This window comes from Cervus canadensis, chromosome 30, assembly GCF_019320065.1.
Source record: "Cervus canadensis isolate Bull #8, Minnesota chromosome 30, ASM1932006v1, whole genome shotgun sequence".
In the NCBI taxonomy this organism is placed as follows: Eukaryota; Metazoa; Chordata; class Mammalia; order Artiodactyla; family Cervidae; genus Cervus; species Cervus canadensis.
Window position 1 is genome coordinate 42,451,915 of NC_057415.1, and position 26,509 is coordinate 42,478,423.

Here is a 26,509-nt window from a genome sequence, read left to right on the forward strand (position 1 = left end):
GGTGGGGGCACCCTTGACCCACCCTAGAACCAGGGCGGTTCCCGTGATGGAGCGCAGTCTCTCAGGCAGAGGTCCCGGCCCTCACGCTGCAGAGGCTCAGGCTTCAGGACTCCCAGGCCCGACCCCTCCCGAGCCCCTGGCCCGCACGGTCCTGCGCAGTCAGCTCCCTGGCACCGGCCCTCTGGGCTGGATCTGCACGTCCTGTGAGGGGCAGGCACCTGGGCCAGCTCAGGGCAGTGGGCTCAGGGCAGTGGGCTCAGGGCGGGGATGCCTGCAGATCCCGGGGGTGCTGTGGGGGTGCCCACAGAAACCCGGAGCAAGGCTGCTATGGTACCTACACATCCACAGGGCGCTCGAAGAGGACCAGCCCTCTGATGGAATCTGGCACCTTCACCGCGCTGGGCATCACCCCGCCTTCCCTTCGCCCCAGTGGCTCGAGGCAGACCGTCCCTTCCTCCGAGGCAGTCAGTGTACAAGCTGCAGACATAGTCGGGTAGCAGGGCCTCGCTCCCAAGACGGACTCGCAGGAGGCCCTGAGACTGTCTCCCCCCAGCCCCCTTCTGGCCCCCGGCCCCAGCTGTTTTCCTTCGTACATGCACATCTATATGCTTCCTTAGAAAAATGAAGATGTTTGTTATTTGCTTGCTTAGAAAAATGAAGATGCTTGTTAATTTTTTTGCTGAGGTTTCTGACATACAGGAGGAAGAATCATGGGTGACTGTGGCAGGCAGCTTCTAGAATGGCCCCCAGTGTCCCCACCCCCAGGAGGCCCCTCCTGAGTATAGGCTGGGCCTGGCCACTGGCTTCTGAGACAGGGATGCAGACTGGGATGGGGCATCACTTCCCTCATGGGCTCAGGCGGTGCTGCTCAGAAGTGCCAGCGGTCATCGGGAGCTGCCCAGGGCAGAGGTGCCCAGCAAGGAACCCAGGCATCATCCAGCCACCTGTGTGGCCTCACGGTCAAGTGTGGCCAGTGAGGCAGAGCCTGGCCGTGTCTGGCGTGAAGTCCTGCCCCATGGCACCTGCAGGGACACCGAAGATTTGTCACAAGTTGCTGTTTGGGGGTGACAGTGATACAGGAATAGACAAGGAATACTGAGGACATGGAAGACAAAAGGACACCGTACATTCAACCATCAGATTAGAGCCTTTATTTTTCTTGTTCTTGAAATCTGGGTTTGCAGCAAAGCAAAATTGTCTCTACTTGATTAATAAAGAAAAGGAACTTATATTTTAATATAATTTACAGATGCATGATAAAGTTAAGAGGATGCTTTTCCATACATAGTCCTTTAAGACCTCACTACCATTGTTTGTACTTAACTGTTGTAATATTTAAAGACATCATTTTATACTTTGGACAAAGCCAAGAGCAATTCGGAGTAATAATTACATAACAAACATTCTGGCTACAAGTTGTAAAACGTTAGGTTCTTCAGGAATAATACCCAGAAACACTGTTTTTCCTTTCAGACCCTGGAAATGCGGGGGCCCCCTACACATGCTCCTTGTCGAACTCGCAGAGGAAGTGCATGGTGAGGTGGCAGGCCACGTCGTTCCAGCCCCCTGAGGCCACCAGCTCCACGCAGTCCTCCTCATCGTAGGCATTGTTGGGTTCCCCGCTGCGCCACTTGCTGAAGGTCTGCATGGGCGAGCGGTCCGCGTAGACGAACGCGCCCTCCCTCTCCAGGTCGTTGATGCCGATGAAGACGCGAGCCAGGCCGGCCTGCGTGATGTAGGCAGCCAGCAGCGCGTTGGCGGCCTCGTCCTTGGGCATGCTCAGCGTGCCGCCCCGGCCCTGGCAGGCCAGCTGCGCGTCCACGTAGCGCTTCTCCTCCTTCACCAGCAGGTACATCTTCTGCTCCGTCTCGCGCACCCCGGCGACGGCTGCGATGATAGGGCTGCAGGGTGAGCGCTGGTGGTCCCCGAACAGAGCACCGACCCAGCGCACCGTGCAGCAGGGGCAGAGTCCCGGCTGGCCCACGGAAACCACACCCGCATCCAGCAGTCCCCGGGGCAGTGCTGGGGGAGGCCCGGGAGCAGGAAGGTGCCCGGAAGCACGTACCGTTCTTTATGAACTTCAGCTCGGCAGTGAGCTGGGTGACCTGGTTGTCCATCTCCCCGATGGCCTTTCTCAGCTGGCTGCATTCGCACGGGATGCCTGTGAATGGAGACCACGGCCAGCATGTTAGGAGATGAACCCCCTCCCCAAAGCACCGACGTGATGCAGCAGACACTCAGGCCGTCCAGGCTGTGAGCGAGACTTAACCCTAAAGGCGAGGAGCGGTGGGAGGGCGGCAACAGGGGCGCCCGAGTCAGGTCCTAGTTTCTCAGTCTCGCTCTGGTCACCGTGGGGAGGAAATCAGTGGGGTGCAGAAGTGGGACGGGGTGGGCGAGAGTGGGTGTCGTGACCGTCACCGCTGGAGGATATCTGGACCATCATTGCCGGGGCGGGGGGTGGGGGGTGGGGGTAGGTGGAGAGAAGACGAGCCGTTTGAGAACCATGGTGGAGCTAGAGCCCTTGGGTGATGTTCGGTCATCCATGCGTGGCCCAGCACGCTTCAGTTTAGGTATCTCCTCCTGGCCTCTCGAGAGGACCCTAATCATCATGCCCTGAAGAGCTCCACGGGGTAAGGAGCCTTTTCGGAATGTCACTTGGCCGTCACAGCATCCGGGTCGACTTGCAGGTGGAGTCACACCTCGCTCCAGCCTCGGCTCCAGACCTGGAGGGACCGCTGGCTCTGCCTGTCCGCGGCCCCGCCCACCTATGGCCCCGCCCATCCGTGACTAGGCTCCGCCCCACGGCCCCGCCCACACACTGCTCGGCCCACCCACCAGCGGCTCTGCTCACCTATGGCTTAGCCCGCCCGCGGCCCCGCCCACCTATGGCCCCGCCCACCCGTCACTAGGCCCCGCCCCCAGCAGCGGCCCCGCCCACCCGCAGCGTCGGTGTCTGGCCCGTTGTCCAGACTCCCAGTCACCCTTTATCACCGACAGCCCGAACACCCCCACCACCCGCAGGGCGCCCCCTCCCGGGGCACTGGCGCCGCCGCGCCTGGGTGCGGTCGCTCTGAGGGCACTTTCTCTGAGACGTGTCTTCGAGGTCTCTGAGGGCCGAGCTGGAGAGCTGGGCCCGCTGTCCGCCCGACAGGCCCCTCAGCGCGCCCAGGGACAGCCCCAGGGACGCGGACACCGCGTCCCCACCTCATCCAGAATCTGTGAGGTGTCTCCTGCGCCACCCGGGGGGCGGGGGGGACAGACAAGGACCGGCAGGTGCAGACCCGCCAGGAGGGGGGTCTCAGCAACGGGTCTGAGGGGCCGCGAGAGCCGCGGGAGGGCGCGGCAGGGATCGGAAACAGGACGGACGACGGGGGTGCCCGCAGGGACAGTCCGGCGGGGTGGGGAGGCTGTGTGTGGACAAGGTGAACCTGCGGGGACGCTGGAGGCGCGAGCTGGGCGGTGGGCTGGGAGGTGAGGGCCGCCCTGGAGGGGGTGGGGCAGGCGGCTCCGCTGGAGAAGGAAGGCGGGCAGCAGAGGGGCTCCTCTGGGGAGAGAGGGGAAGTGGGGGCGACGGGACGCTGACAGAGAGGACGGGTCTGCCCGCCGCCGGAGGGGTGGCCGGCAGGGACGAGCTGAGCTGGGGTCCCCTGGGGAGTCTGCTGCAAGGACTCCAGAAAGAGCGAAACCAGAAGGTACAGACAGTGCTTTTCAGAGAAGCCCGGTGCTCAGAGCAAGTGGGCTCCCCAGAGACGCATCAGGAAAGGACCCCTGTGTCTGAGCCGAATGAGGAGCTGGACCACATGCAGTCGGCAGGCAGGCCACGGCCCTAAGCAGGACACTGACACGTTCAGGCGGGAGGGAACCAATCACTGAAGGAGCCTAGGGAGCGGCGCCGGGGAGGGGGGTGGAGTGTGGCAGGTCCGGGTGCTGTCATGATTTAAACTTTTTAAAAGTGCAGTTTTAACACATGTTTAAGAAAGCCCTGGACCCTTTATGCCATACCTGGTTCTCCATTAGGGCCAGGGGGTCCTATGTCACCAGAATCTCCTTTTTCACCTGCAAAAGAGAAGCAAGGCCAAAGTCACCAAGCAGGGGTAGGGCATGCTCCATGAGCTCAGAATGTCCAGGTGACAGCGTTCATTCTTCCATGGGCAGTGCCCTGGGGTTTCTCCCGGTCCCTCCTCCCGCGGCAAACTGTAGGGAGGTACAGTTTGTCGATGATTGCTTCTCCAGGCTCTGCTTACATGACCGGGAACACACACATAGCAAGGGACTTGACAGTTGACCAAACAAGGGTTTCTTCATGTCAGTCCTGGAAAGCCAGCGTGTTTCCTAGAACATCCATCATCTCAGGAAATCTTAGGCTCAGTGCTAGTCCTGTCCGAGTCCCTCATCACAGCAAGAGAACCCAGGTGGAACATGTGACCTCAGAGATGAATGGACCTTACGGGTTACCCAGCAAGACAGTCAAGATGAGACTGATCCTCCCTGACCCTCTCTGGGAGGCAGCGAGGTGTCACCATGGACATCTGGGCACCAGCCTTCCGTGGACAGGACATGACACTCAGCCACTCTGCCCCTCCATCTCTCCCAGCTTATGAAACAAGGGGGTCAGAGAAAGCCATGGAGACAGAGCTTCTAGCTGCTTTGAAATTAGACGATGGATATTTATTTTTAAATCACAGGGATGTCCCTAAAGCATAATCATTCTTCCCACTGAGAGAACCTAAGCATCTCTGCTGACCTGGCAGTGAAGGGACGGTGAAGTGCATATCCTTGGAGACCCGTGTTCTGTCTGATGGAGATGGAGAGAGCTCGACAGGCTCCACCCTAGCGATGCCTTTGTTTTCTCAGCATCAGGAGCTTGAGAATGACTCAGGGTTCAACCTGACAAGGGCCCAGCATGGCAGCCTCAGAGACATGGAAGCCCAGGTAAGCTGAGCCCACTGAGTGCCTCCAGGGCAAGCTGTCCCCCATGAGACCCCGACATTTACCCAGAGCACGTGCTGTGTGTTACAAGCATGCACACCCCTACTCCTAGGCAATGTCCACTGCCTTTTGCACAACGGCTAAAAGGCAGAAACCCCTCCAGCGACCCTCAGCAGATGAAGGGGCAAGTACAGTGTGTTCCATCCATGCAACAGAATATCGTTCAGCCTATGGAGGGAGGAGGTCCTGATGCCTACTGCAGCAGAGATGAGCCTCGGAAGCATCGTTCTAGTGAAATAAGATACAAAAGCGCAAATAGTGTATGTTTCCATGTATGTGAAATATCTAAATGGGCAAGTTCACAGACAGAACACAGATAAGTGGTCGCTGGGGCTGGAGGGGAGAGGGGAGTTACTACTTCATGAAAACAGAGTTTCTCTTTGGAGTAATGAAAGCATTTTGGAAATATATATATTTTCAAATATCTCTATATATATAAACCAGCAGTGGTGGTTGTACAACATGGCAGTGGTGCTTAGTGGCACTGAATTGTACACTGAAAGTGATGCATTTTATGTTATGAATGTTTTACCACCACTTTTTAGAGTTTCCTGGAAGCAGTCGTGTCCTCCTCTGTGTCACGCACATCTGTGTGCTCCGTGACGAATCCCCGGGGCAGGGGCTCCCTGCGGATTTGCTAGGGACGGAGGCACTCTAGGGACAGTCCCTGTCCCCACCGTGGGGCCCAAGGAGTGTGGCCTGTCACCCCATCTGGGGCTTTGAGTCACGAGTGGGTCTAGGTGATCTCTCCTGATGGGGGCCACAGGGACCTGCCCTGGCCCAGCCCGGCCCTGGCAAGAAGGGCTCCTTGGCCAGGACTGTGATGGAGTGTGTGCGCACTGGGCAGAGCTGACCACAGCCAAGCTCCCTCACCCCTAACCCCCCGCACCCTTCCAGGCCCCCCCCAGCCTCGGTCTCCTGCTGCCAACACCTGCAACAAGACCTGTGGGAAGCCTCCATGGGACCGGAGGCCTGCCTGCCTCATCAGGAGCCTGGGGGTCCAGCAGAGGTGCAGATAAGCCAGGGGCTCAGAAATCATTCGCTGACAGAAGGTGGAGGGGGCAGTGCACGAGGCTGAGTCACCCCTTGACTGCCCTGGGCCTCGTCTCTCAAGCCCACCCTCCAGGGTCGTGCGGGTCAGACGGGGTGACGGGGGCCCTGATGCTCGTGGGGAGCTGCCCCCCAGTCCCAGGAAGTCTGAGCCCCCCAGCGGGAGGTGGACACACGGTGCATCCAGAATACCGTCCTTCTGCTGCTCAAATGGGCCTCCTGATTGTCCCCTGAGACCGGGCAGCTCGTCAGCCCTGCAGGGTGGAGGCACCCCTGCCTGGCGGCACCCAGTCGAGTCTGATCGCTCCCAAAAACTAAACATCAGGGCAGACCCGATCACGTGTAAAGCACATACAATGAACACGCCCGCCAGCTGCTCTCCGAGCGCCCATTGGTGAGCCCGCAAGGGAGCGTGAGCCAGAGGTGTGAGTGAGATACCTTTGGAGCCGATGGGGCCGATCTTCCCGTGGCGCCCCACGCCGCCTTTCTGTCCTTTATCGCCCACGTCGCCTGGGGAAACAACGAGATCACAGTCGGCCGAGGCACGGGTAACGTGTACGGGTAACGCGTATGGGTAAGGCGTACGCATGCCAGCCTCCCCGAACACACGTGCATGCGCACACACACAGCCATGCACACATACGAGGAGGCCGGACACGAGGCGAGTCCTGCCCCAGACGCTGTGTGCCCTGCATGACGCTGGGGACGCAAGAGCGACACAGCTCAGCGTCTGCCAGAGGAGGCGGCTCTAACCCCGGTGACGAGTGTTGTAACAGGAGACGCGTGGGGGCCTCCTGTGGTGGTTCGGCTGGTTTTCACACTGTTTCCTCATTGACCCGCAGGGTCCACTGGGACGCTTGCCATGGCCTCCTTAGGGGACGTGCAGATCCACTAAATTAGATTAACCTTGGGCTCCACCGGCAGCCTCATGAAGACCCATGCCCAGAGCAGCTGGAGGTCTCAGAGACCACCCACCCAACCACAGCTGCAGACGGGAGGGCAGAGACACAGTCAAGGGACTTGCACCTACAGTGAGGAGCTGGGCGAATGGTTCCAGGCACAAGGACCCCACTGGAGATGGGCGGGCCACTGGAGCCTGGGGAGTGACCTCCTGCCTGGGCAACATGCCGTCTCACTCAGAAGACCCACCACCGCAGAGGAGCCTGGGTCACATTGGGGTAGGTCGGGTGTGAGCGTGGGCCTGTCATCCGGAGTCTGCTGTTTGCTAAAAAGATTCCAACTAGAAAAGGTGAGAACACAGTGCGGGCCTCCTACAACCTGAGGTTCACTTCTCCCTGAGACCCCTGCAGCGGGGCGCTCAGAACAACACCTGCCCACCCCTCTGCTCCCCCAAGACGGCCCCTGCCGCCCCAAGCAGACAGGAGAGGGTAGGAGGCTGGGAGGAGGGCCTAGAGGGGAAGCACCTCCATCAGGAACAATCTGGTGAAGTGCTTCCTCCCCCGCTTCCCCCACTACATGTAAAACCTCCCAGCTTAGCAGTCGATCAAGTAATGATTCAGTTCATCTGCTGAAGGACGCAGTCAGGGTCTAGCACACATCCTGCTGTTGTAAATAAGTCATAACCGGAGGATGATTGCAGAGCCCCTGGCGTTCAGCCCATCTGTGAATTGCACAGCCGAACTTCGCCACTAATTCAAGGTTGCCGCTGACACAGGGCACCTGTCCCCAGCATGTCTGTGTCCAGCTCCTGCCCTTGGAGGAGTGTGGGACGTGGTCCCTGCTGCAGGGAGCTCTGAGAAACCAGGTACAGATACGGGCAATCAGACAGTTGGACGCTAGCGGCTCACGGGGCAGGGGATGGAGGCAGGCCTGGAGCCCAAGGCCAACGGGGAGCAAAGGTGCTGGGTCCGCAGACCCGGGGAGAGGCCCCCGGGGGCTTGTCACCACGGATGGCTGGACCCACCCCAGGGGGGACTCCACAGGTCTGGGAGGGGTGTCCCCACAAGCTCCCAGGTGATGCAGATGCTGGTCTGCATCCTGATCCCAGAACCAGACTTGGGGACCCCTGAGGTTTTGGGGGCACGAGAAGGCTGGAGGTGCAGGAGGCTACCCGTGCAGGCCGAGGCTGGGGCTCAGCCAGCCCTGCATCTGGGCCCTCAAAATCGACTCTCTCCAAACGGTGGATAATAATGCCCTCCTTGTGGTCTGAGACACTGGGTGCACGGCGCTGCCCACCTGCCCCGAGGAGCCGTGTGTGGGGCGCTCAGAACTTGGGCCCTGGCCGAACTGCCCCCGTCATTCGACCCCACCTGGACCCACACAGACACACAGAGCCCTGGGCCCACCAGCTCACGCACCAGAGTCTACATTTTAACACATCCCAGGGTGACTCCAAGGCCCCGAAGCTAGAGCAGGACCGGGCTTGCTCCCCGCCTGGTGGCCTCACAAGAGGGCCTCTGTGCAGAATGCCGGGTGCTGGGGGAAGCTGGGCCCCAGGTGTGGCCAGCATGACCAGCACCCTGCCCTGCACGGTTCCCACACATCAGGCCCCCCAAGGGCAGAGTGACAACAGCTACCAGCTGTGGGTGCTGCTGCGGGCAGTGTTGGTGCTGGGCAACTTGTGCACACACACACATTACACGTGTGTGCACATATATGTGTGTGCCTGTTACATGTGTGCACACACGTGTATGCTAACACACACATATACATGTGTGTGCACGTGCATTCATGCAAATGTGCTCATGCACATGCCTGTGCATGTATATGCATGACATACACATGCACACATATGTGTACACACATGTCTACACTCACACAGACATGCACACATGAACGAACACCACATTCAGACATGCAAACGTAAACACACACCCTGCAACCCTGTCATCCTCGCAGAACTTGAGCTGGAACTGGGAGCAGGAGCCGGCAGCTCCTGCACCCTGACCCTGCGCACACAAGGCCTTTGGGGGGTGGGCTGCCGCTCCTCACGGAGTATTCTCTCTGTGGGGTTTGCTGGAGAAGGAAGAGGCGAGAACCACTGGGTCCCCTGACATATCCACATGCTCTCTGCTTGAGGGCGACCCACGGTCAACCAGAAGCAGCAGAAAAGCCGGGTGACTGCTAACCCGGCAGGGACTGGAGGCAACAAGAGCCCACTGCCTTCATCCTGCCTCCTCTCCAGTCTTTAGGACAAAAAAGCACACTCCCCTGCTCTGGAGGTGGGGGAGGACCAGGAACACACTGGACACACTCAGAACCTGTCCCTCCACACCTCTGGAGCTGGCGGTAGCAGCTCCCAGGGAGCCCGTCCCCTCCGCTAATGAGACGGGCACTGCGCATATTTGTCCTCTGGACACGCATGAGGGATGGGGCTTGCAGCGGGCTGGTGAATCTGATTAATTTTAATGAAGATCTCACACAGTCCTTTGAAGAGGAGACTGGGCAGAAAGAGCACTTGGCAGCCCGCTTCCTCAGCGATTTTTAATGGGCATGACACACACGTTCCAGCGCCCAGAAAGCCCATCAGGGTCGGGATCACCCTTCACCCTCCTGGGCCGGGAGGGGCCCCAGCTCCTGCGCTCGGGGGCCAGTGGGCGACCTCTTAGCTGCGTGTCTGGGGGCTTGAGACGACACGTGATTAGCAGGTGGTGTCAGCAAGCCCAGCGCATGCTGTGTGCACAGGGCGTTCGGGCAGGAAGTGCGGGCAGGACTCGCATTCCAATGAAGGACCCCGACAGTGGTGGGGGTGGTGGTCTGCCGCGAACGGACTGGTCTTTGTTCTTCCAGAAAAGCCAGCCAGCAGCTTGCAGGCACTTTCAGCTGCAGCTGCTTTGAGTTCCCAGCAGGGGGGCTGCTCCATGTGTGACCATGTGTGACCAGAGACCCCCCCAACACATGGCATGCCAGCCGAAGAGGGAGGGCCCCCACCTGCAGCAGCCCCACGGCTGGCCCTCCGTGGGAGCTGGGCTGAGAAGGGCGCCAGGGGCAGGGTGCTGCGGTCCCACCCACCACATCCCTCCTGGCGCCGGCCGACAGTCTTGCCCACCTCGGCCACCCCCCCAAACCAAAGCTGAAGCTGTGTAAGCCCAGCTGGTCCTCCTGCTTGGAGGAGCATCTCAGAGCAGAGTGTCTGCCTGACGGGCAGCAGGGGGAAGCCAGCCCAGCGTGGCCAGATGCCTCGGCCACAGACCATCCCCCCACCCCAGAACCTGAGGAGGGGCGGGTCCCCGCACAGTCACCCCGGCCCTTAGACAGGCCACCCACAGATTTCAGAGGCACTCCTTCCAGGTATTTCCCAGACAACTGACTGAGGGCCTTCCAAGGGCCGGGTCCTTGATGGGATGGGAAGACTCCAGTCAGGAGCCAGGGAAGAAGGGAAGGAAGGGGTCCCACGGGGAAAACGGTGCAAAACCAGGGAGACTGGATGCCCAGGGGGCATTTGGGACATCTTCCTCACACTTTCTCAGCAACTCACAAAAATGTTCCTGGTCGGACAACTAGGATCCCTCATGCCTCGGGGGAACTAAGCCCGAGGGCCAAAACTAGAGAGCCCATGCGCAGCAACGAAAGCTCCCGCGTGACGAAACAAAGATCCCTCATGTCCCAGCAAAGGCCTGACGCAGCCAGGTAAGTCAACACGTCTTTTTAAAAAGCACACTGATGTAGCCTCTCACTGCTGCCAGGCTGGCGGCTCTCCAAGGCGGTGAGGGTGATGGCGGATGGCATTCTTTTGCTTCAGTAAGAAAGAAAGGGTGGACAGATATGACCCTTTTAAACGGCCATATCCACCCATATTTCAAAGACACCGGCATTTCGATCTACAATTACATGCCTGGAATTTATCTTCCAGCTCCACTCATGCACATTAAGAATGACATTTAAAGATGACTCACTGCAGCCAGGCCCTAGGAAACTGCAAACCTGCCTTATAGGAGACCAGCCAGATAAAACCCAGACACCATGTCATCAGGAGGGAGCGAGCAAACCCGCGTGTCCTCCTGTGGACGGATCTCCAAGTACATGGACAAGCGGAAAGAATAAAACGCACGACAACACGTACATTTTGCAACTGCTCTACAGAAGCAGGAAAGAACAGAGCTCACTTGGTCGTTCCAAAATATCTGCGAAGATGAAGAACCCCGACAGTAGGTCAGTGGGGAGGGTGGCTGGTGGGGAATGAAGGAGGCTAGTCCCTGGGAATATACATTTTGAACTTTGAGCCAGGAGCATAGTTGGTTTATTTTTTAATTAATTTGTTCCAAGTAAAGGTAGAATAAATAAAAACCAGCTCCTGGGCTTGATGGAGGGGTGGTGGTGACAGAAACGCTCTAGGTCTTAGGTGGGACCAGGGTTTCACAGGCCAAAGTCACGGATGGTACATGCCAAAAGGAGACGGTGGGTAAATCACACCTCGAAAAAATGAGAAAACAGGGCATGGGCTGACAGACATAATGGCCTTTCACAACCTCCACCTGACACCAGTGTTGTGAGCTTGGCTGGGGACGGGCTAGACCGTCTCAGGGCGTGTTCTCACAGGACAGTGTCCCAGCGCTGACAGAGCACTCCACACACCGCTTTTAAGGACTTCGCAAATTTTAAAGCAGCCGCAGTTAAGTGTTCCCTAAAGAGGACGCTTGCTGACCTCGTCGTGCACCGTGTAGCTGCTTCCCTGTGAACCTCAGCACCAGCCCAGGAAGCAGGCTACACGACACCATTTTACTAGCAAGGGAACAGGTGCAAAGTGACCTTCGTTCTCGGGATTCAGAACCCGCCTAAAAAATGACTAGCGTCCATCAGCCATAAATGGGAGGCCACAGAGTGACGCCCACCATGGCCCACCCAAATCTTCACCCTCTCTCCCCTGCACACCGACGTAACTGCTTCCATCGCTGTTTGCACACCCTCATGATTGCGCTTACATGTGTGACGATCACAGGGCACGTGAGGGCCAGCCAGAGCTGAGCTCCATGCCCTGAGCCATCCTGTGATGTGCGCCCCCCAAGAAGCACTTTGTTTCCTGGGGCCAGGCAGGCAGGAACCCGGGAGCACTGTTTAAAGAGCGCTCTGTGCACCTGCTCACTCACATTCCCCCACCCTCTTCTCCCCCAGCAGTGCCCGTGCCCCAGCCGTGCCCACGGGGCCCAGGGGCGGCAGGTACCTTTCTCTCCCGTGGGGCCGACTCTTCCGGGCCGTCCTGGGGCGCCTTTGTCCCCCTTCTCACCAGCGTCCCCTGCGGAAGAAGCCACAGGCCATTAGGACCTCACGCCGAGCTCTGGGCGCCGGCCTCTGTGCGGAGGGGGCAACCGGAGAAAGCTGCTCCGCGTCTGTGGCTCCAGCGGGGCCCTGCCCTCCCCCCTGCCCAGCCCCAGGGCCTTCAGCCCCGCGTCCCCGCCCCTCCCACGGGCCTCCCTCCGGGTCTGCTCTAGGACCCTGCGTCCTCGCCCATCCTCTCCCGGCAGCCATGCGCAGACCCCTCTCCAGCCGGCCCTCGGGGCTGGCGCCATCTTCCCACTGGCCTCGCTTTCATTTATTTTGCTCAAAACTAAAACAGGGAAATGGGCTGTCTGTTGAGTCTCCCAGGTATTGCATACTTGGCACGTCCCAAATCGACCCCAGGGTTTTCCCCCAGAAGTGAGTCTCTTCTGTGGACTTTCCTGCCGCTGAGACATCGACTCACCCGGACGCCAAGCCCCAGGTCCCGAGTTGTTCTGGTTTTCCATCCCCCTCGCCAAGGCTGGTGGGCTACCGTCCATGGGGTCGCAGAGAGAGACAGAGAGAAGTCGCTCAGTCGTGTCTGACTCTTTGCCACCCCATGGACTGCAGCTGACCAGGCTCCTCCATCCATGGGATTCTCCAGGCAAGATTACTTGAATGGGTTGCCATTTCCTTCTCCAGGGAACCTTCCCAATCCAGGGATTGAACCTGGGTCTCCCGCACTGCAGGCAGACTCTTTACCGTCTGAGCCAAAGACTGGGAGGCAACTGGGAGAGTGAGTATCCGCCAGCCGTGCACAGGCCAGCCAGCTCTCCCGGTCTCCCTCTGCGGCCCCCACGCCCGGCCGTGTCTCTGCAGCTCTGGGGGCGCGTGGACCATGAGCCTGCCCTCACATGGCTCGGGACAGGGGCCAGGTCGTAGAGAACCCTCCGGGAGCAGGTTAGATGTGGCGGGAGAGGGCGGAGTCCTGACGGAACATCCCGGCCCCGCCGCCCGCCCCGGGCCCGCTCCAGTCCCGCCAGAATGACCTTCCTAAAACGCAGAGTCCGTTAGGACACCTTCCTTGGTTGGAGATTCAAAACCACCAACTGCCAAATGTCCCTAAAAATAATGTCCCGTCTCTAAGCCCCACAAGCCCGTGCCCGGAGCCCAGGTCTTTCTCACACGGCTGCTTCCACCGAGTCGGCCACGACCGTCAGCCCACCTGGAGGGGTTCCTTCTCACCATCAGACCCTCTAGGAGGCTGTTCCTCAGCCCCCTCAAGGTGGGTCTCCCCTCTCTGGAGACGGGGAGCCTGTCCTCACCACAGTCATCACGCCTCTCGTAGCTTCCTGCTGCACCCCCTCCCGGGAGTGGGTGTGGCTGACGCGCCTTCCCAGGTGTGCACAAGTTCAAGTGCACTTCTGTCCTGTGTGAACGCTCCACGTGCCCCTTCCCTGGGTGGCCGGCTTCTGTGAGATTACCGACTCCTCAGTGACACTGCCCAAACTGATAATCTGGCCTAAGTGTGTGGGCTGGGAAGTGTTCAACAAAGAGACGAGCAAAGTGAGCGCCAAGGAGAGCTGGAAGGTGGGGGGGGCGTGTCACCGCCAACCCCAGCACAGCCGTGGCGGCTCCGGCAGCCACTACTCAGGGTGACTGACACGTGAGGCACACACACTCCTTGAATCGCCAGGTAGTTCTCGGGATTTTTTCTTATCTTTTAAAAAGGAATGGCAACCCACTCCAGTACTCTTGCCTGGAAAATTCCATGGATGGAGGAGCCTGGTAGGCTACAGTCCATGGGGTCACAAAGAGTCAGACACGACTGAACAACTTCACTTTTTTTCTTTCTTTAAAAAGGAAGGAAACCATTGCAACAATGGTACTGGGAGAAGCACTGATAGTCCGGCATGAAGCACCAGCAACAGAAGACTCATCTGTTACCGCCAAGAATCGGCGGACACTGCAGGGCCACCAGCATCGTGAGAGAGAAGGAACAACCCAGGAGGCAGGACTCGGGGGGCAGCCAGAATGCTCTGAAATGAGACCCGGAGGATCCCCGCAAAGGTGAGAGGGAACAGGAGCAAAGGGCAGTGAGGAAGGACCAACTAGGGATCTCCTGCATGAAATGGACTTCCAAAACCAGTTACTCTATAGACAGGGCTTCCCGGGTGGCACTAGTGGGAAAGAACCTGCCTGCCAATGCAGGAGACCTGGGTTCCATCCCTGGTCAGGAAGATCCCTGGAGGAGGCCACGGCAACCTGCTCCAGTGCTCTTGCCTGGAGAATTCCATGGACAGAGGAGCCTGGAGGGCTACACTTCATGGGGTCGCAAAGAGTCGGATACGACTGAAGCGACTTAACACACACATAGACAGGCTGAGCAACAGAATAGCCAATGACAAGGCTAGTTTATGAAACAGAAGGTTAGATAGAAGGACTTGGACGAAAGGCTGGAAAGTTTTGTTTTGGTTTTGAAGTTATCGAGTCGGGAGTTGAAGAAAAAACCCACAAATCCCCACACCCACCACACAGGAATTCCAGAAAAGGGGAACAGACGTTTGAGCCTTCATAGCTGTGATTTTCCAGCTCTGCGGAAAGTCACGAAGGGTGTGATGCGAGCGCCCACAGAGCAGCAGCAGAAGAAAATGAGGGAAACAACTCAGATGTGCTAGAGTGACGCACTGGACGTCCGGAGTAAAGAGAAAATTCTGCAAAGCAACACGAGCAAAAGGAATATTTAAAGCCTGTGTGCACGTGAATGGGGATTAGACAGACGTGAATCCCCGGCAGTGACATGGGCTACGAGAATAAAATGAGGCAGGTTTTCAACAAAAGGCCATAATTTAGACAGAGATCAGGAGGGGCCTCCCCGATGACACGGCTTCTGACAGAGACCTGCTGAAGCAGGCGGATGCACCCAGGCAGGGAGTGAGGGGGGAGAGGACTGCCTGGGCAGGTGAGGAGCAGCGAGCCGGGGGTCTGGGCCGGCAGCGGGGAGCCAGAGCAGCCTGCGCTCAGATCAGGGGCCCCGCCAGGCTGCGGGAGGGAAGCGCCCACCAGAGCACCTGCTGCATCGCAGGAGGGCAGTGAGGAGAGTGTCCGCGTCTCTGAGAGCACCTGGGGAGCCCGGACCTCATGGAGGCCTCTACAATCCTGGAAAAGCAGCACCAGCAAACCCACCAGGTTTTCTTTCATCGGTTAGGATGGACTCCGAGAGCTCACACACCGCTTCACTCATCTGCCTAGCATCACCACCTCAGCCCCTGCCCCCCGACATCCCATGTGACGCGAGAACCGTGTCCACTTCATGGATGAAGACTCAGGCCAGAGACCGGCCACACGTCAGCCCTCCAACCCTGGCCTCAGCCATGCTTCCCGGGACAGCCAAGCCCCGGGGAGCAGACAGGCGGCCAAGCCCCTCCTTGGGGAGAGAAAGCCATCACGCCGCCTCCTGCCCCGCGTCCGCCCGCTTCCACCGGCCGTCTCCGAGGATCCGGCAGGGGTTGGGAGTGAGGATCCAAGGTCAGCAAGAGCCTGAAGAGCCCCGAACATCACCTCGTGTCCCCGGACTCCCCTCGCCAAGACAGGAACAGGAATAAGACATCACCCGACACAGTTAAGGCTTCCTGACGAGTGGGACCCATGGGGCTTCTTTTCTTTTTTCTAATTAATTAATTTAACTATAGGATAATTACTTTACAATACTGTGGTGATCTTTGCCATACATCGACGTGACTCAGCCACGGGTACACACGTGTCCCCCCACCCTGAACCCCTCCCACCTCCCTCCCCTGAGGGGTTTCTCTCTTCCCAAGTGTAGGCAGAAAACCATCCTCGCCCTTCTCCTAAGGCTCTGGGGCTCTGACCCGTGACTCTCTGGCTCTAGGCCCTTCAAGCCTCCCCCAGCGCTGGACGGAGGCCCCCAGCCTTCCTCGCAGTCCTGTCGGGGGTCGTCCAGAACCTGGAGTCCCCTGGCCTCCTTGCCCCAGGCCATGTAGACTGTCCCGCCTGGCTCCCTCATCTCTGAAGAGGAGGGGACGACCTGTGTGCACACAGCGTGCTGGGGGTCGCTGGAAAGACTCACCACCCCCCCACCCACCCTGGGAGGCAGCCCAGATACCTAGGCTCAGCCCGGGAAAGCTCCTGGTCACCTGTCCAGCGACCTTGACCTTGAACTTGACTTCCTCCTTGCACATGCACCCTAGAGGCACTTCCAGGAACACAGGCGGTTTCCAAGCCCTGTTGGTGTTCGGCAGGGCTTGAATTCATGGTGTCTGCTGTCTGGGGGCATAGAGCCTGTACTCCTTCGGGGCTGGGGGGTCCTCGCTGGGGACTGTCCTCCTGACCTCTCCCAAACACACATGTGATGACACGCATCTGGCAACGCACACAAGCCCGGAGCGCGGAAGCCTTTCGCCACAGCCCGGTCTCTGTCGGGCGCTGATCTGGGGCCGATTTGCTACGTCAGGTTCTGAATGACGGGTATTCGTAGTGTCTCCACCAGCAGAGGCTGACGCTTTGCTGTCTTGCTCATTTCCCGCGGCTGTGTGCAGATGTCCTCCGGCCTCCGCGAAGGGAGGCTCGCCTGGCGCCTGCGCACCACGTCGAGACCCGTGGGCGAGCTCCCCCGCCTAGACTGCACTCGGGGGGACTCTCCACCGGAGCGAGAAGGCAGGGCGCGCATCGCGGGCTGAGTTCACAGCCGCCGGGGGAGGACCGCAGCGGCTCGGCTCTCACCACACCTGCTGCAAATGCAGTCTGCGGGCAGACCTGCCCAGGCCAAGCGCAGGGCACAGGTGCCCCGGCAACGGAAGGAAGGGGCCTGGAGACGACAAGAGAAAGGGACACGGGCCAGGAGAAACATTTCAGAAGAGCGAAATTCCCAAGTGCATGTGTGAGTCCCGTAACTTGTTTTATCAACCTTCCTCCAATCAATTTTTTTCCAGTAGTCATGTATGGATGTGAGAGTTGGACTATAAAGAAAGCTGAGCGCAGAAGAATTGATGCTTTTGAACTGTGGTGTTGGAGAAGACTCTTCAGAGTCCCTTGGACTGCAAGGAGATCCAACCAGTCCATCCTAAAGGAGATCAGTTCTGGGTGTTCATTGGAAGGACTGATGCTGAAGCTGAAACTCCAATACTTTGGCCACCTAATGTGAAGAGCTGACTCATTTGAAAAGACCCTGATGCTGGGAAAGATTGAAGGCAGGAGGAGAAGGGGACGACAGAGGATGAAGTGGTTGGATGGCATCACTGACTCGATGGACATGAGTTTGAGTAAACTCCAGGAGTTGGCAATGGACAGGGAGGCCTGGCGTGCTGCAGTCCATGGGGTCTCAGAGTTGGACACGACTGAATGACTGAACTGAACTGAACCAATCAATTGGATAAAACCTTCAGAATAATGATGCCATTTTAAAATCTCTGAGTGGCAGGCTTGCTAATACACACTAGTGTTCTCCCTGCAACCCCATTGTTTCAGCCATAATGGAAAGGGCTCTTACTCTCTCTGAATGCAAAGAGAGCATGCTATTTTTGGGTCTGCAGATGGACCTCACCTCAAGCACAGCGCCAGTCCGGGGGAAGGCCGCTTGGAATCGTGCTGAGAAGGACCTGAAGCCCATGTGGACTCGGTGGAGGAGGCGTCTGCATGGGACAGCAGAGGCGGCAGCGTTCAAGACCCTCTGTGTCTCCAGGCTCCCTTTCTAAGGAGATGGGCACTGGCTGGTCCTTGCGAGCTGAGTCTGGCCCCATGTTTATCTAATGGACAAGCGGAGGCCACGCACCTCCTCTTTCACCTTAAGAGCAGGACCCGTATTGTGTTTCTACTTCCATCCCCACCTGCCAAGGCCATTCCTGACACACGTGCGGTCATCAGACCTTTCACAGGCTCTTGGGCACGTTCCGGGCAGGTGTGGCCGGCAGAGCCCTTGTCCCCTCCCTGGCTCCCTGTGTGGCCGGAGCACCCAGGGGTCGGGAAGCCGCTTGGAGAGGGTGGGGGGCGGCTGGGCATCCCCTGTGCCCTGAGGCTGGGTGTGACGCTGACGCTGTTTACACTGAGCGCTGGAGGAGTCCCAGCCCCTCCACGACCCTGAGCCCCATGGAAGGGCCTGGGGTCAGAAGGGCCTCTCTCTGCTCCCGGGGCCTCCTGCTTTCTGCATCCGGGGAGCGTCCCGGAGCGCCTGCGAGGTCAGAGACGGAGCTGTGAGCCGGGGATCCAGGCAGTGAGGACCAGCTGAGCGCAGCTGCCCCCTGCTCCCCCCTCTCCCGCCGCAGGGGCCCAGGTCTGGGGGGGCCCTGCCGTGATGCCAGCCTCACTCTGCAGGGGGCACGTGTGCATGGAGACCTGAGCATCTCTCCTCCACCCTTCCCCCGCTGCTCCCCTCACCCCTGTAAAGGCCAGAACACTGAATCCCTCCTCGCTTCCAGCCAGCACCCTCTCATCCAGAAGGCCCTCACACAGCCCCGCAGCTCTGAGTCAGAACACGCCGCGCTGAGTATCCAGGCGAGGTGTGGGCGGGCCCGTCAGCGTGCCTCTGCAGCCGGTTCACAAGCAGCCTGTGGAGTCCAGCATCACGCAGCTCGCCCTGAATAGCCGTTGCAGCTTGTTTGCCAGTTATGCCTCAGCAAAGCCGGATAGCTAAGAAAAAACAAGCTGTCCAGATCCCAAGGGCTTTTGCAAATATACTAGGAAGTTTCTCCACTGGAAATGCCGGTTTGTTGTCGACAGACTAGCATGAAACTACACGTGTGAGAGATGAGGCTGCCCCTGAGATCCGGGATCCAGACCGCACGCTGAGTGACAGCGTGTCACCCACGGCCCCAGACATCCCACACCGCGGCTTGGAGCCTGTCCAACCTCCTGCTAGCGGGTGAGCCTTGGTGAGCAGGGTCCAGGCTGATTCAGCGACACACCCCCTCTGTGGAAGACCTCGCAAGGCATTTGCTCACTGCACCTGCCCAGTCCGTGCGTGTGGGAGGGGCAGGGGTGACAGCTGGTCAGCTCTCTGTGGACTGGCCTTTGCCTGGCAGTTCAGTGGCTCATCAGGTGGTGAGAGACCATTGCTGAAGGAAGCGACCGGTCCCTGGGGCGGCTGCCCATGGGGGAGAAAGCCGTACCAGGCCCATGGAGCATGTGGGCCAGAGACATCTCATCTGGATGCGGCAGAAACTGTGCCAAAGCAGATGGAGACAGCATCTTCTCAGAAGCGCCCTCGAGATGCACTTGTAAACCCAAACACCTGACTCTAGACGCTGCCCCCATTTTGTATTTAATCTGTGGACGTGGCTGAGCTGTAGACAGGCGGGGCTGCACCCTCCTGGACTCTGCTCAGAAGCGCGGCTGCTGAGACGGCGGTGGGCCTCCTTCCAGCTTTTCTTCCAGTTTCTGTGCATTTGTATATTTTTATCGGGATTCAGAAAGGACCATTTGAAATTGCTGACTCTTTCTACAACAACTGGTCTATGTGTAAAGCGTTCCTTAGGACCTCCTCCTGGTTGCCTTTCCCAGGTTACCCGCCCGCCCACCGGCCGCCATGTGGGAGGCCCAGCCTGGGAGGCCTGGGGACCGTACCTTTGAGGCCGGGAACGAGGATCTGCACGGAGCAGGCGTCGTCCACCGTCTGCTGAGAGGCCCCAGCCCGGAGCACACACAGGAAGGCCAGGCCCATCAGAGCCAGAGCCCGCTTCATGGTGAGGTTGGCAGGACGCTGACTCCTGGAGGGAGGGGGGGGAATAAACAGTGACGGGAATTCCGAAAGCCCAGAGTGAGTGACAGCCCGCAGGCCGCCTGCCTGGGGCCGCTGCCATCGTTCTGGGGCATCCCTCTCTCTCCCTCTCTCTCTCTCCGTCTCTCTCTGCCTCTGTCTCTTTCTCACTCGGGTGCCAACTTAAAATCCTCCACCCAGATGTCCCCTTGCCCAGTGGTGACAACGATGACCATCCTGGGAGGTGTTACTCCGGATTCTCGTCTTTTGGTTCTTTATAACTAAGGTTCATTACACACAAAGGCGTGTTCATCATCAAAAACCAAACGCTGGAGAGCCACCCTTCACACGATGGCATCCTGACCCCAATATCTGGCGCCTGCCCCAGCCGCGTCTCCTGCAGAGGGGCCCGTCCCCACACCTGTGAGCCCGCCCGCTCCCCCTGCCCTGAAGTCGGCTCAGCGGATTCTGGGACAGCGCAGGGCTAGTGCATCCAGATCTCAGTCCTGGGATCCTGGTTCTCACTGCATGGTCTTACCTGCTTGACTCAGCATTCTATTTTGCTTGTTTAGCTGCTCAGTCGTGTCTGACTCTTTGTGACTCCATGGACCGTAGCCCACCAGACTCCTCTGTCCATGGGATTCTCCAGGCAAGAACACTGGAGTGGGTTGCCTTTTCCTCCTCAAGGGGATCCTCCTGACCCAGGGATCGAGCCCTTCTTTCCTGCATTTCAGGTGGGCTCTTTCCTGCTGAGCCACCAGGGAAGCCCTGAGTCAACATTACTGCTCCAGGAGGCATGCACATTGTGTTGCTACAGGCACCTGTGGCTTATCCGTTATCTCCTTACATCGATGAGAAGGCATCTCACCAGGACGGCTGGGGCGGGAAGAGAGGGAACCCCCGCTTTAGCGGCAGATTGCTTGTGCTCAGGTTGATGGACTCTGGCTTCCTGGTGTTTGTGGGATGCAGGCCATGTTCAGATTGTTTGAATCAAAAGCGTATGTGAGAATATCCTCTCTAGCTAGAAACAACTGCATCAGGAGACTACCAGGGTGTTTAGCAAGACCTATTGCTCTGACTGGTCATAGCAAACACTCTCTTCCAACAACACAAGAGAAGACTCTACACATGGACATCACCAGGTGGTTGACACCGAAATCAGACTGATTATATTTTTTGCAGCCAAAGATGGAAAAGCTCTATACAGTCAACAAAAACAAGACCGAGAGCTGACTGTGTCTCGGATCATGAACTCATTGCCAAATTCAGACTGAAATGGAAGAAAGTGGAGAAAACCACTAGACCATTCAGGTAAGACCTAAATCAAATCCCTTATGATTGTACAGTGGAAGTGAGAAATAGATTTAAGGGACTAGATCTGATAGAGTGCCTGATGAACTATGGATGGAGGTTCGTGACATTATACAGGAGACAGGAATCAAGAGCATCCCCAAGAAAAAGAAGTGCAAAAAAGCAAAAGGGCTGTCTGAGGAGGCCTTACAAATAGCTGTGAAAAGTCGGGAAGTGAAAAACAAAGGAGAAAAGGAAAGATATACCCATTTGAATGCAGAGTTCCAAAGAATAGCAAGGAGAGATAAGATAGCCTTCCTCAGTGATCAATGCAAAGAAGTAGAGGAAAACAACAGAATGGGAAAGACTAGAGATCTCTTCAAGAAAATTAGAGATACCAAGGGAACATTTCATGCAAAGATGTGCACAATAAAGGACAGAAATGGTGGGGACCGAACAGAAGCAGAAGATATTAAGAAGAGGTGGCAAGAATACACAGAAGAACTATACAAAAAAGATCTTCACAACCCAGATAATCATGATGGTGTGATCACTCACCTAGAGCCAGACATCCTGGAATGTGAAGTCAAGTGGGCCTTAGGAAGCATCACTATGAACAAAGCTAGTGGAGGTGATGGAATTCCAGTTGAGCTATTTCAAATCCTGAAAGATGATGCTGTGAAAGTGCTGCACTCAATATGCCAACAAATTTGGAAAACTCAGCAGTGGCCACAGGACTGAAAAAGTTCAGTTTTCATTCCAATCTCAAAGAAAGGCAATGCCAAAGAATGTTCAAACTATCGCACAATTGCACTCATCTCACACACTAGTAAAGTAATGCTTAAAATTCTCCAAGCCAGACTTCAGCAATACGTGAACCATGAACTTCCAGATGTTCAAGCTGGTTTTAGAAAAGGCAGAGAAACCAGAGATCAAATTGCCAACATTCGATGGATCATCAAAAAAGCAAGAGAGTTCCAGAAAAACATCTATTTCTGCTTTATTGACTATGCCAAAGCCTTTGACTGTGTGGATCACAATAAACTGTGGGAAATTCTGAAAGAGATGGGAATACCAGACCATCTGACCTGCCTCTTGAGAAACATGCATGCAGGTCAGGAAGCAACAGTTAGAACTGGACATGGAACAACAGACTGGTTCCAAATAGGAAAAGGAGTACGTCAAGGCTGTATATTGTCACCCTGCTTATTTAACTTATATGTAGAGTACATCATGAGAAACGCTGGGCTGGAGGAAGCACAAGCTGGAATCAAGTTTGCCGGAAGAAATATCAATAACCTCAGATATCCAAATGACACCACGCTTATGGCAGAAAGTGAAGAAGAACTAAAGAGCCCCTTGATGAAAGTGAAAGAGGAGAGTGAAAAAGTTGGTTTAAAGCTCAACATTCAGAAAACTAAGATCATGGCATCCAGTCCCATCACTTCATGGCAGATAGATGGGGAAACAATGGAAACAGTGTCAGACTTCATTTTTGGCTCCAAAATCACTGCAGATAGTGATTGCAGCAATGAAATTAAGATGCTTACTCCTTGGAAGGAAAGTTATGACTAACCTAGACAGCAAGTTAAAAAGCAGAGACATTACTTTGCCAACAAAGGTCCGTCTAGTCAAGGCTATGATTTTTCCAGTGGTCATGTATGGATGTGAGAGTTGGACTGTGAAAAAAGTTGAACGCCAAAAAATTGATGCTTTTGAACTGTGGTGTTGGAGAAGACTCTTGAGAGTCCCTTGGGCTGCAAGGAGATCAAATCAGTCCACCCTAAAGGAGATCAGTCCTGCATGTTCATTGGAAGGACTGATGGTGAAGCTGAAACTCCAATACTTTGGCCACCTGATGCTAAGAACTGACTCATTTGTAAAGACCCTGATGCTGGGAAAGATGGAGGGCAGGAGGAGAAGGGGATGACAGAGGATGAGATGGTTGGACAGCATCACTGACTCAATGGACATGAGTTTGAGTAAACTCTGGGAGTTGGTGATGGACAGGGAGGCCTGGCGTGCTGCGGTTATGGGGTCGCAAAGAGTCAGTCACAACTGAGGGACTGAACAACAACTGCTCTGACTTGGTCTCAAGAAGACCGCCTCTCGAGAAAGGGGAGCAGCGGGAGGAGGACCCTGAGTGGTGGACAGCCCCCTCAGCCCTTCCCTCATCCCCTGGCCCTCTGCCCACTCATGTGTCTGTGCCCACCCACTCAGCAGGTCCTGTCAGCAGAAGTTGGGGTGGGCAGACCCTGGTGGGAGCCTGTTTCCCAGCCTTCAGGCTTCTTCCTGCCCTCTTAGAAGAGGAATTTTGTTTTATAAACCAGGAAGCTGCAGCTCCTCCCGGCGCCTCTTCAACAACAACACCCTTATCTCCCGGCCACGACCCTGGAGGCCAGAGCCTGCGAGACTAGGACCCTCCCCTCCATGAAGGAGGCAGCTTTGCAGAGGGGAAAGGAAATTAGCATAAATACATTGTAAGAATGAAACAGGCAATGAAAAAACGAGGCTTCCTGTATGCCAAACATGCAACTGTACATTTTCATTAAACACCCACAGCGGGCCCAGCACCTTACAGGTACCTCAAGTGCCTGCAGAGAAGCATGTTCCTTGGAAGCGCCGCGGGTCTGGGGGGCAGACACCCCACCCCACCCCCCGTGTCATTCCTGCAGTGACACCAGGCCTCCCCTGCGGCCACAGCACGGCCAGCGTCACTCCAAAGGCACGCATCTTTCCCGTCTTCTTATCAAGACCCCCAAAGGAAGAAGAGCCCTTTTCCGTATTTCCCCCCCTAACTTTATGAGAATCATCCGTGTGTTCTCTTATTTGGCACATAGGTTGTTCAAAACCATAAATAAAATTGTGGAGCCGTGAGAGTTTGGGGTGCTGCTCTGCTCACCCCCAGAGCAACACGTTTCCCATCAAACCAAAAACCTGGTTATACACACTCGTGGCTTCCAAACATCCCGTCAGCTTCAGGACTGAGGCCCAGCTTCAGCCCGCAGGCAGGCGTTGGGGGTGGGGGGCGCCCTGCAACACTGCCCAGCCCAGTGCTGGAGGCGGGGTGACCCCTCCCCGATTATAAAGGGACCCGACATAAGGGGACTGGATTTGCCCCGACAGTTTGCCTTCTGCAGCCCCGCTGGACTCCTGTCACTGTGCCCCACCCGGAGCTGCTGGGCTCTGGGTTTGGGTAAACTCCGGGACTTGGTGATGGGCAGGGACGCCTGGCGTGCTGCGGCTCATGGGGTCGCGAAGAGTCGGACACGACTGAGCGACTGAACTGAACTGACCTGAACTCAAGCACAGAGGAGCAGTTCTCCTGGGCGCCCCTCCTGCGGGGCACGTACCCGGGCTGGGACTCAGGAAAAACTGCTGCTCCCCGCTTTGAATCAGCTTGGCAGGGCTTGCCTCGGTCTGCTAGTAACTGGTAGACTAAGTGCTTCTCCTTGGTGGGCTCTGGGCAGTCTCCACCATGAACCACAGAATTAACCCGGCCTTGGTCCCTGCGACCGGCCGACCCGGAGCAGACCACTCTGCCCCGCTCCCAGTACCCCCAGCGCCCCCCAGCAGCCACGCCTCGTGGCCCCAGCATCTTCCACGGGGTCCCCCCGCGTCCCGCCCCCAGGCTGCAGAGGGGCCGGCAGAGTCCCTACCTGAGGTGCACAGCAGGCAGAGGGGCGTCCTGGCCGCGGCTGCAGGGACCTGCACCCCGGCCTGGGGGCTTCGCTCAGACCCACGTCGGGCGAGTGGCCTGGCTGTCAGACGGCCAGTGACTCGGGCCGGGGCTGCGTCCTTATCTGCAAACGGCTTCCTGTTTGCAAAGCCTCGGGCGGAGGAGGGAGTGTGGGAACTCGGGGACGTGTGAGAGATGGGGTCTCAGGGCCCCTCACTCTTCCCCCCAAACTTCCACATCAGTCCCTTCTTTATGCGTCTTTTCTGTTCCTCTTTCTTTCTTTGAGTAAATAAGCATGCATATTGTGGGAATGCAGGAGAGTAGAGAGTGACAATTATCACCTGATATCACACAGAGAGCAATTATCACCTGATATCACACAGAGAGCAATTATCACCTGATATCACACAGAGAGCAATAAGCACAGGCTGACATACTGTATTTTTTTTTCGTGTGGATTTAAGTCCAAAACCATGAAGTACTCACCTGCTGCTTGCCGAGACCTAATCTGTGTGTGTGTGCACTAAGTTGCTTCTGTCTTGTCTGACTCTGCAATTCTACGGACTGTAGCCGCCAGGCTCCTCTGTCCATGGGGACTCTCCAGGCAGGAATGCTGCACTGGGTTGCCACACCCCCTCCAGGGGATCTTCCCGACCCAGAGATCGAACCCACGTCTCTCATGTCCCCAGCATTGGCAGGCGGGGTTCTCTACTACCGCCACCTGGGAAGCCCCAACCCATGGTGAGATCCCCAAAGCCCTCCACTCACTGGGATTTCATTTAAGGCAACACAAGCCAAATCCATGACTGGATGGATCCAGCCTCCATGTGGCTGGAAGTGGGGCGCGGGGGGCCGGGGGTGTCACTTAAGAAGACACTTAGCAAATTAGGATCATAAAAAAGCTGGGTTCAAAGATGAACATTTATTAAGACTGGCAAGAGAAGTTGTCACAAATTACAAAAGTAGGGACTGACAGATGCCACACACATCCCCAGATGCATGAGGAAGAACGGACTGTTTATTCAAGTCACCAACCCGACAACTCAGAGGGAAACAGACCACTTTCTGGAAAACACAAGCTGCCACCACGGACTCACCACGAAAAAGAGAAATCAACAGGCCTGGAGCAATTAAGGGGATCGCACTCGTAATTTTAAATCTCCCCAAAAGGAAATCTCTAGGCCAGACGGTTTCATAGAATTCTGCCAAATGTTTAAAGAAAAACTAATTCCATACACTTCTTCCAGGAAACAGAAGGGGGTGGGGGGAAACACTTACCAATTTATTTTACAAAGTTAGTGTTACCCTGATACCAAAACCAGACAAAGACACTACCAAAAAGAAAAGTATAGACCAAATACTGGCAAAAGATTATGGACGCAAAAAAAAAAAAAAAATGTGTAGATGAAATCAATTTTTAGCCAAGTATTAGCAAACAGAATTGAGCAATATAGGAAAAGATTTATAAGCTATGACTGTGGGGTATTTTGGGGATGCAAGGCTGGGTCGATATTCAAAAATCGGCTAAAGTGAAAAATCGACTAAAGTGATCTACCACACTAATAAACTAACACAGAAAAGCTACATGTCACATCAGTTGAGGCAAAAAGCATCTGACAAAATCCAACACACTT

At 56.6% G+C, this 26,509-nt stretch overlaps 1 protein-coding gene across 1 annotated transcript; it reads right to left on the minus strand.

The window, feature by feature from the left end:
- Nucleotides 1-1,136: 1,136 nt before the first annotated feature.
- COLEC11 (collectin subfamily member 11) lies at nt 1,137-24,999 on the minus strand. The gene is made up of 7 exons (XM_043453398.1): nt 24,856-24,999; nt 19,774-19,916; nt 12,161-12,232; nt 6,478-6,549; nt 4,003-4,056; nt 2,066-2,161; nt 1,137-1,887 (listed from the first exon to the last, which is right to left on the minus strand). The coding sequence occupies exons 2-7, from the start codon at nt 19,889-19,891 to the stop codon at nt 1,496-1,498; spliced, it is 804 nt and encodes a 267-aa protein (XP_043309333.1). The 5' UTR covers nt 19,892-19,916; nt 24,856-24,999; the 3' UTR covers nt 1,137-1,495.
- Between the last annotated feature and the right edge of the window lie 1,510 nt (nt 25,000-26,509).

Coding starts and splice junctions, on each gene's coding strand:
- COLEC11 (XM_043453398.1), bottom strand. CDS start 19,891: ATGAAGCGGGCTCTGGCTCTGATGGGCCTGGCCTTCCTGTGTGTGCTC. Junction 12,233..19,773: donor CCTCGTTCCCGGCCTCAAAG/GTACGGTCCCCA, acceptor CTTCTTCCGCAG/GGGACGCTGGTGAGAAGGGG. Junction 6,550..12,160: donor CGGCCCCACGGGAGAGAAAG/GTACCTGCCGCC, acceptor TTGTTTCCCCAG/GCGACGTGGGCGATAAAGGA.